The sequence below is a fragment of the Mobula hypostoma genome, chromosome 5 (genome assembly GCF_963921235.1).
Source record: "Mobula hypostoma chromosome 5, sMobHyp1.1, whole genome shotgun sequence".
NCBI classification, from domain to species: Eukaryota; Metazoa; Chordata; class Chondrichthyes; order Myliobatiformes; family Myliobatidae; genus Mobula; species Mobula hypostoma.
Window position 1 is genome coordinate 7038626 of NC_086101.1, and position 10001 is coordinate 7048626.

The window sequence follows — 10001 nt, forward strand, 5'->3', positions numbered from 1 at the left end:
TGCCACAGGAGTGGTTGGAGTGGAACAGCAGAGTTTAAATATAATAAGGAAGCTGCATAGACACATGACGGACCATGGAGTTGGGGTCACTGTTACTGGGTGTGGTGAGTAGGTGGGAGGAGGCTTGTGAAGCAGGGAAGCTGATAGGAGAGAATGGACTGAAAGACCTGTCTATGATGGAAAATGGGATAGAATCTGATGAAGAATATTTCTGAAAAACAAAAGACAGTGCAAAATTCTCCAAAACACCAAACCTGATACAAACCAGATATAGATGGTAAATCTCACAACACGCTGGGGGAACTCAGCAGGTTGGGCAGCATCCGTGAAAACGATCAGTCAACGTTTCGGGCCGGAACCCTTCGTCAGGACTGAAGAGGGAAGGGGCAGAGGCCCCATAAAGAACGTGGGGGGAGGGTGGGAAGGAGAAGGCTGGTAGGTTCCAGGTGAAAAACCAGTAAGAGGAAAGATAAAGGGGTGGGGAGGTGGAGCAGGGAGGGGATAAGCAGGAAAGGTGAAGAAAGAATAGGGGAAAAGACAATGGGTAGTAGAAGGAGGCAGAACTACGAGGGAGGTGATAGGTGGCTGGGGGAGGGGGCAGAGTGAAACTGGGATGGGGGGGTGGGAGGAGGAGGGAATTACCGGAAGTTGGAGAATTCAATGTTCATACCGAGGGGCTGGAGACCACTCCTTCCCTCTTCAGTCCTGACGAAAGGTTCCGGCCCGAAACGTCGACCGATCTTTTCCATGGATGCTGCCCGACCTGCTGAGTTCCTCCAGCGTGTTGTGAGTGTTGTTTTGGCCCCAGCATCTGCAGAGTATTTTGTGTTTAGATGGTAAATCTGATGTGAGGGTCACATGTTGGAATTCAACCTCAGTTCCCACTGATGAACAGTGGTTAATGGTGGTAAATAACAGTGGTTATTTCTTCAGCGGTTTGAATGGGACATGACTGTGCAAACCTGTGTAGGTCGGCCAGTGAGAACAGCAGGAAGAGTTTAAAAGCGAGCAGAGTTGAAAAGGTGACGGTTATCTCTTCAGTGGTTTCAATGGGGCACGACTGTGCAAACATGTGGGGGTCGGCCAGTGAGAACAGCGGGAAGAGTTTAAAAGGAAGACATATTTACAGAGCGGGTGACGGAGTAGTGGGAGACAGAGTGGGAAGGCTTTGGCTCAACGGGGCTTCGGCAATAAAGGGTTGTAGTTATCTGTTTAAAATAAGGACAGAAAGTATGTGTGTGATGCGGTTTTCTGTGCTCGGTGTCAGATGTGGGAGGTCCTGGAGACTCCAGGCCTCCCAGACGGCCACATCTGCTTCAGGTGGGTTGAGCATCAGCTCCTTAGGGACCGCGTCAGGGAACTGGAGCTGCAGCTCGATGACCTCCGCCTGGTGAGGCAGAGTGAGGAGGTGATAGAGAGACGCTATAGGCAGGTAGTCACCCCGGGACCACAGGAGACAGAGAAGTGGGTCACAACACGCCAGAGGAACTCAGCAGGTCGGGGATCATCCGTGGAAAAGATCGGTCGACGTTTCGGGCCGGAACCCTTCGCCAGGACTCGGCCCGAAACGTCGACTGATCTTTTCCACGGATGCTGCCCGACCTGCTGAGATCCTCCAGCGTGTTGTGAGTGTTGCTTTGACCCCAGCATCTGCAGATTATTTTGTGCTTACAGAGAAGTGGGTAACAGTCAGGAAATGCAAGGGCAAGAAGCAGGTACTAGAGAGTGCTCCAGTGGCTGTCCCCCTCAACAATAAGTACTCCTGCTTGAGTAATGTTGGGGGAGGCAGCCTACCTGGGGGAAGCAACAGTGGTCGTGTCACTGGCACGGAGTCTGGCCCTGTGGCTCAGAAGGGTAGGAAAAGGAAGAGGATGGCAGCAGTGATAGGGGACTCTGTAGTTAGAGGGTCAGACAGGCGATTCTGTGGACGCAGGAAAGAAATGCGGATGGTAGTTTGCCTCTCAGGTGCCAGGGTCTGGTCGCGTCCATAATATCCTGAAGTGGGAAGGAGAACAGCCAGAGGCTGTGGTACAGATTGGTACCAACGACATAGGTAGGAAAAGGGAGGAGGTCCTGAAAACAGACTATAGGGAGTAAGGAAAGAAGTTGAGAAACAGGACCTCAAAGGTAGTAATCTCGGGATTACTGCCTGTGCCACGTGACAGTGAGTATAGGAATAGAATGAGGTGGAGGATAAATGTGCGGTTGATGGATTGGAGCATGGGGCAGGATTTAAGATTTCTGGATCATTGGGACCTCTTTGGGGGCAGGTGTGACCTGTACAAAACGGACAGGTTGCACTTGAATCCCAGGGGGACCAATATCCTGGCGGAAGGTTTGCTAAGGCTATGGGGGAGAGTTTAAACTAGGATTGCTGGGGGGTGGGCACCGAACTGAAGTGACGGAGGAAAGGGAGGTTGGCTCAGAAACAGAGAAAGCTTGGAGACAGTGCGAAAGCGAGGAGAGGCAGGTGATAGAGAAGGGATGCGCTCAGTCCAATGGTTTGAGATGTGTCTATTTTAATGCGAGGAGTAGCATGGATAAAGCAGATGAACTTAGAGCGTGGATCAGCACTTGAAGCAATGATGTTGTGTCCGTTACAGAGACTTGGATTGTGCAAGGGCAGGAATGGCTACTTCAAGTGCCAGGCTTTAGATGTTTCAGAAAGGATAGAGAGGGCGGCAAAAGAGGTGGGACCATGGCACTGTTGATCAAGGATATTGTCACGGCTGCAGAAAAGGAGGAAGTCATGGAGGGGTTGTCTACGGAATCCCTGTTAGTGGAAGTTAGGAAAAGCAAGGGATCATTAACTCTACTGGGTGTTTTTTATAGACCACCCAATAGTAACAGAGACAACGAGGAGCAGATAGGGAAAGGAGTAATAATAACAGGATTGTCGTGGTGGGAGATTTTAATTTCCCAAATATTCATTGGCATCTCCCTAGAGTGAGGGTTTAGATGGGGTAGAATTTGTTAGGTGTGTTCCGGAATCTTTCTTGACGCAATATGTAGATAAGCCTACAAGAGGAGATGCTGTACTTGATCTGGTATTGGGAAATGAACTTGGTCAGATGTCAGGTCTCTTGGTGGGAGAGCACTTTGGAGATAGATATCACAATTCTATCTTCTTTACCATCGTATTGGAGAGGGATAGGAACAGACAAGTTAGGGAAACGTTTAATTGGAGTAAATTGGAGTAAGGGGAAATATGAGGCTATCAAGCATGAACTTGGAAGCATAAGTTGCAAACAGATGTTCTCAGGGAAACATTTGGAAGAAATGTGGCAAATGTTCAGGGGATATTTGCGTAGGGTTCTGTGTAGGTACATTCCGATGAGGCATGGAAAGAATGGTGGGGTACAAGATCCATGATGTACAAAGGCTGTTGTAAATGTAGTCAAGGAGAAAAGAAGAGCTTATGAAAGGTTCAAAAAACTAGGTAATGATTGGAACCTAGAAGATTATAAGGCTAGCAGGATGGAGTTTAAGAATGAAATTAGGAGAGCAAGAAGGGGCCATCAGAAGGCATTGCCAGACAGGATTAAGGAAAACCCCAAGATATTCTACAAGTATGTGAAGAGCAAGACAATAAGGTGTGAGAGAATAGGACCAATCAAGTGTGAGAGTGGAAAAGTGTGTATGGAACCAGAGGAGATAGCAGAAGTACTTTATGAATACTTTGCTTCAGTGTTCACTGTGGAAAAGGATCTTGGCGATTGTAGGGATGGCTTGCAGTGGACTAAAAAGCTTGAGAATGTAGATATTAAGGAAGAGGATGTGCTGGAGTTTTGGAAAGCAACAAGTTGGATAAGTCACCAGGACTGGATGGGATGTATCCCAGGCTGTTGTGGGAAGTGCGGGAGGAGATTGCTGAGCCTCTGGCAATGATCTTTGTATCATAAATGAGGACGGGAGAGGTTCCGTAGGATTGGAGGGTTGCGGATGCTGTTCCTTTATTCAAGAAAGGAAGTAGGGAGAGCCCAGGAAATTATAGGCCAGTGAGTCTCACTTCAGTGGTTGGTAAGTTGATGGAGAAGATCCTAAGAGGCAGGATTTATGAACATCTGGAGATGCCTGACATGATTAGGAATAGCCAGCATGGCTTTGTCAAAGGCAGGTCGTGCCTTACGAGCCTGATTGAATTGTTTGATGATGTGACTAAACATATTTATGAAGGTAGAGCCATAGATGTAGTGTTTTTGGATTTTAGCAAAGCATTTGCTAAGGTACCCCATGCAAGGCTTATAGAGGAAGTAAGGAGGAATGGGATCCAAGGGGACATTGCTTTCTGGATCCAGAACTGGCTTGCCCACAGAAGGCAAAGAGTGGTTGTAGACGGGTCATATTCTGCATGGAGGCTGGTGACAAGCGGTGTGCCTCAGGGATCTGTTCTGGGACCCCTACTCTTCGTGATTTTTATAAATGACCTGGTTGAGGAACTGGAGGGATGGGTTAGTTAATTTGCTGATGACACAAAGGTTGGGGTTGTTGTGGATAGTGTGGAGGGGCGTTGTGGATAGTGTGGTGGGCTGTGAGAGGTTACAACAGGACATTGATAGGATGCAAAACTGGGCTGAGAAGTGGCAGATGGAGTTCAACCCAGATAAGTGTGATATGGTTCATTTTGGTAGGTCAAATATGATGGCAGAATATAGCATTAATGGTAAGACTCTTGGCAGTGTGGAGGATCAGAGGGATCTTGGGGTCCAGATCCATAGGACACTCAAAGCTGCTACACAGATTGACTCTGTGATTAAGAAGGCATACGGAGCATTGGCCTTCATGAAAATTAAGTTTAAGAGCCAAGAGGTAATGTTGCAGCTATATTAGACCCTGGTCAGACCCCACTTGGTCACCTGACTACAGGAAAGACATGGAAAGCATAGAAAGGGTGCAGAGGAGATTTACAAGGATGTTGCCTGGATTGGGGAGCATGCCTTATGAGTATAGGTGAGTGAACTCAGCCTTTTCTCCCTGGAGTGACAGAGGATGAGAGGTGACCTGATAGAGGTGTACAAGATAATGAGAGGCACTGATCGTGTGGACAGTCAGAGTCTTTTCCACAGGGCTGAAATGGTTAGCATGAGAGGGCATAGTTTTAAGGTGATTGGAAGTAGGTACAGAGGAGATGACAGAGGTAAGTTTTTTTATACAGAGTGGTGAGTGCGTGGAATGGACTGCTGGCAGCGGTGGTGGAGGTGGAAACGATAGGGTCTTTTAAGAGACTGCTGGATGGCTACATGGAGCTTTGAAAAATAGAGGGCTGTGGGTAAAGCCTAGGTAGTTCTAAGGTAGGGACATGTTCAGCACAGTTTTGGGGGCTGAAGGGCCTGTATTGTGGTGTATGTTTTTCTATGTTTCTAACAGAGAGACCCTCACACCAGACACACTCACAGTCTGTGTCTGTCATGGGATGTTATTCTGTGTCTCGGGATATTATACATGGGGAATCACAGAACCGATCACTGGCTCAGGGCTACGATCAGAGTGAACTCTCCCCAGAAGGTTGCAGCCCATCCTGTGATGTACAGATGTTATGGGAGGCTGGTTTGGGAACAACAACAATTCGGAACAGTCAAAACATCTGTCTGGTTTAAATCAGTTTACAACTACAATATTTGTAAATCCCACACTGAGTTAAAATACATCATTTTGTGACTGTGCAGTCTTACAGAAACAAACTGAAATCTCTCACCATGAGGAATATGATATTGTCTTGTTGATCCATCTGTTCCTGTAACTTTGAGATTTCTTCCTGGATGGAATTTAAATTCTCTTGAATTACTTGAAGATTTTTCTCCATTGGATTTAGAATCCTCTCCTCTTCTTCCCTGAGATCTCGGAGCGCGTGCTGCTCTTTCTCGGTGATAATCCGGCGCGGTTCAGCAAACTGGGATGTGATGTGAGACTGAACGCTTTGTGACTGTTCCTGTCAAATGAAAGGAGAGTCTAGTTTATTATTTGGCCCTGATGTATTTCCTTATGATATGGAAGGTCTATCCAGCCCATTATCATCCAAGAGGACCACAATCTTGCCGTTGGGTTTGGAGGCTTGTGTGCCTCAGTGACCCAAAGAACTCTGTTGGCTGGAATGTGGGCTTTATGCTTTGACTCTTGGTAGGGTCACCCATGCCAAACAGGTCAAAGGCTAGAGGCCAGAGTAAGAGTGGTCTACTGGTCCTCCAGGTTGATGGGTTCAGCTCAGGGCTAACAATACTGACTGGTGAAACAAAATTGTTACGGAAACAGTGAAAAGTCTTTCTACATCTGAGTGTCATGTTATTCCTGAGTCTCCACTCAGGACCTGCATGACTGACAGTAGTGAAAACCGAGAAGTAGCTGCCGACATGTTCAATGATGACGTGAACACTGCCAGAGATGGAGGACTGTCATTGCCGTCCTAAACACCAGGGGCATAACAGGCAGTAAGTAAGTGGCTCTCAGATCTTCGATCACATTTCCCTGAAACCCAGTCTTCCTCACTGACCCATTAACTCCCACCTAATTCACACACAACCCCCCTTCAACGGGGTTAATTACTGTAGAAAATTAATCACTCATCCATGATTTCTTGGCAGTGTTGGCCCCTTGTGATCACCCAGAGAACGTGCAAACTCCACGCAGACAGCACCAGAGGTTTGGATCGAACCCCGGGCACTGGAGCTGCGATACTCTGCTATTCTGCATTAAAGGGGGGAAAAAAACTACACAACGATATTGAAAATTCTGGTTGGAAGCCTCACCCGAACTCCAGCAATCTTCTCTTTCTGTTCCTGCTTCATTTCCTGAAAGTCTGATTTCTTTTTTGTGAGAGAGTCTAAGGAAGATTTAACCCGATCCTGGGAATTAAAGAATGAATGGATTAGACAAAAAAAAAGACAACATTAACAAACGATCGAAAGCGGGTTATTTTTACCTTGTAAATTTTAACGGCTTCTTTAATCGGCATGAAGTTGTGAGACTTGTGTTCCAGTGCATCTCTACAGATCAGACAGATCAGTGTCTTGTCCGTCTCACAGAACAGCTTCAGTTCTTCCTCATGTTCCTCGCAGCGAAGTTTACTTTCCTTCTCTTTCGGATTCAGGTTTAGTTTTCGAACTTTCTCAGACAGATTTGCTAAAACCCGATTGACCGTGAGGCTGCGGTCTGCAAACTCCTCTCTACATTCCGGGCAGAAGTTTCTCTCCTCCCTTTCCCAACACCGTGTGATACAGGAGCGGCAGAAGTAGTGACCACACTCCAGTGACACCGGCTCGGTGAAGAAATCCAGGCAGATGGGACAAATTACCTCCTCGGTTAAACTCTCGACCTGTTCTTTCGAAGCCATGTTAACTCTCGGGACTTCCTGGTTCAGGATCCTTTCACTTTCCGGAGCTGCTGAACCCCTGCAGTACTGCGATTGTCCACTAGATGCGCTGCAGTCCCGGGAATGAACATAACGTTGCTACAAGTGTTCTCGGGGAAGGAATCACGGCAATTTCCACGTCACGGTGGGATCAGAAACACATTAAAGAGGTCTGAATATAAATGAACCCGGAGCCCGGAGGCAGAAATGAAAGGGACAATTCCTGAAAAGCGAGATAGACATTTGGCCTATATCCCTGCCTGCTCCAGCCCCACTGAACTCGTGTCCTCATACATTGACTCCATTCTAACCCCTTCAATTCAATCCCTTCCAACCTACATCCGCGACACTTCTCATACCCTCAATCTCCAAAGCAATTTTCAATTCCCTGGCACTGACCACCTCATCTTCACCATGGATGTCGAGTTATAACTTCTATCCCCCATCAAGAAGGCCTTAGAGCTCCACATTTCTTTCTCAATAAAAGAACAAACCAGTTCCCCTCCATCTGGAAGGATTGGTCTTCATACTCAACAATTTTCCTTCTACTCCTCCCACATTCTCCAGACTCGAGGGCTATCAACGGGTATCTGCATGTGTCCCAGAAATGCCTGTCTCTTTGTTGGCTACATAGAACAGTCAATGTTCTAGGCCTTCCCCAGTAACGCTCCCCAAATCTTCCTCAGAAACGTTAATGATTGCATTGGTGCTGCTTCACGCACCCATGCTGAGTTTGTCAATTCCATCAACTTTACCACTAACTTCCACCCTGCACTTGAATTCACTCGGTCCATTTCAAACACCTCCCTCTCCTTTGCCCATCTCTCTGCCTCCATCTCTAGAAACAAACTGTCAACTGACATACTCTATAAACCTACTGATTCCCACAGGTATCTTGACTATACCTCTTCCCACCCTGTCTCCTGTAACTTTTCAAAATTCCTTCATTCCCAAGATATCTGTTCCCAGAATGCAGTTTCCCCTTTCAGAACATCAGGTACATCCTCCTCTGCAAACGACAGGGTTTCCTTTCCTCTACTACTGATGTTGCCCTTACCTACATCTCCTCCATTTCCCGAACATCTGTGCTCACCCCATCTTCCCTCTGCTTCAACAGTGATAGAGTTCCTCTCATCCTAACCTACCAGCACATAAGTGTCTGCATCCAACACATCATCCTCCAAAACCTCCAGCACATCAGAATCACAATCAGAATCAGGTTTATTATCACCAGTATGTGTCGTTAAATTTGTTAACTTAGCAGCAGTTCAATGCAATACATAATATAGAAGTACTATATATATATATATATATAATAAATAAGTAGATCAATTACAGTATATGTATATTGAATAGATTAAGAATTGGGGAAAAACAGAAATAATATATATATATGAAAAACTAGTGGTAGTGTTCATGAATTCAATATGCCCATTTAAGAATTGGTTGGCAGAGGGGAAGAAGCTGTTCCTGAATCGCTGAGTGTGTGCCTTCATGCTTCTGTACCTCCTACCTGATGGTAACAGTGAGGAAAGGGCATGCCCTGGGTGCTGGGGGTCCTTAATAAAGGACACGGCCTTTCAGACGTTTTGGATACTTTGTAGACTAGTACCCAAAATGGAGCCAACTAAATTTACGACCCTCTACAGCTTCTTTCGGTCTTGTGCAGTAGCCCTTCCATACCAGACAGTGATGGAGCCTGTCAGAATGCTCTCTGCGTTACATCTATAGAAGTTTTTGAGTGTATTTGTTGACATACCAAATCTCTTCAAACTCCAAATGAAGTATAATCACTGTCTTGCCTTCTTTATATAACTACATTGATATGTTGGGACCAGGTTAAATCCTCAGAGATCTTAACACCCAGGAACTTGAAACCGCTCACTCTCTCCACTTCTGATGGCTATATGAGGATTGGTTTGTGTTCCTTCGTCTTACCCTTCCTGAAGTCCACAATCAGCTCTTTCGTCTTCCTGACATTGTGTGCAAGGTTGTTGCTGTGACACCACTCCACTAGTTGGTATATCTCACTCCTGTACGCCCTCTCATCACCATCTGAGATTCTGCCAACAATGGTTGTATCATCAGCCAATTTATAGATGGTATTTGAGCTATGCCTACCCACACAGTCATGGTAACCTACTACCAAACATATCTTTACCTCCTCCCTTCTCTACTTTCTGCAGGGATCACTCCCTCCATGACTCCCTTGTCCATTCACCCTCCCTACTAATCTCACTCCTGACACTTACCCCTGCAAGCAGCCAAAATACCTATTCACCTCCTCCCTCCCCTCCATTCAAGGACCCAAAAAGTCCTTCCAGCTGAGGCAACACTTCATCTGCTAGGGTCATTTATTTGATCTGCTGCTCCCAATGCAGCCTCCTCTACATTGGTGAGACCTGTTGTAAATTGGGGTTCTGCTTCATCAAGCACCACTACTCCATCTGCCAAAGATGGAATTTCCTGGTGGCCAAACATTTTAATTCCAATTCTCATTCCCATTCCGACCCGTCAGTCCATGGTCTTCTCTTGTGCCATGATGAAGCCACCCCCAGCGCGAAGGAAAAACACCGTATAGTATGTCTGGGTAGCCTTCAGACAGATGGCATGAATATTGATTTCTCCTTCCAGAAAAAAAAATCCCTCCCTCTCC

At 46.5% G+C, this 10001-nt stretch overlaps 1 protein-coding gene across 3 annotated transcripts in view; it reads right to left on the reverse strand.

The window, feature by feature from the left end:
- The window catches only part of LOC134346087 (nuclear factor 7, brain-like), a 33018-nt gene extending 25655 nt beyond the window's left edge, over window positions 1-7363 (reverse strand). Inside the window, exons 1-4 of one of the 3 annotated variants that reach the window (XM_063047390.1) lie at window positions 6917-7363; window positions 6744-6839; window positions 5696-5929; window positions 671-811 (exon numbers count right to left, since the gene is read on the reverse strand). In XM_063047390.1, the coding sequence (XP_062903460.1) occupies window positions 671-811; window positions 5696-5929; window positions 6744-6839; window positions 6917-7327 (882 nt within the window). In that variant the 5' untranslated portion in view covers window positions 7328-7363. The remainder of the gene's footprint in view (window positions 1-670; window positions 812-5695; window positions 5930-6743; window positions 6840-6916) is intronic. The other 2 variants (XM_063047389.1, XM_063047391.1) reach the window with 2 other exon arrangements.
- Window positions 7364-10001: the final 2638 nt, after the last annotated feature.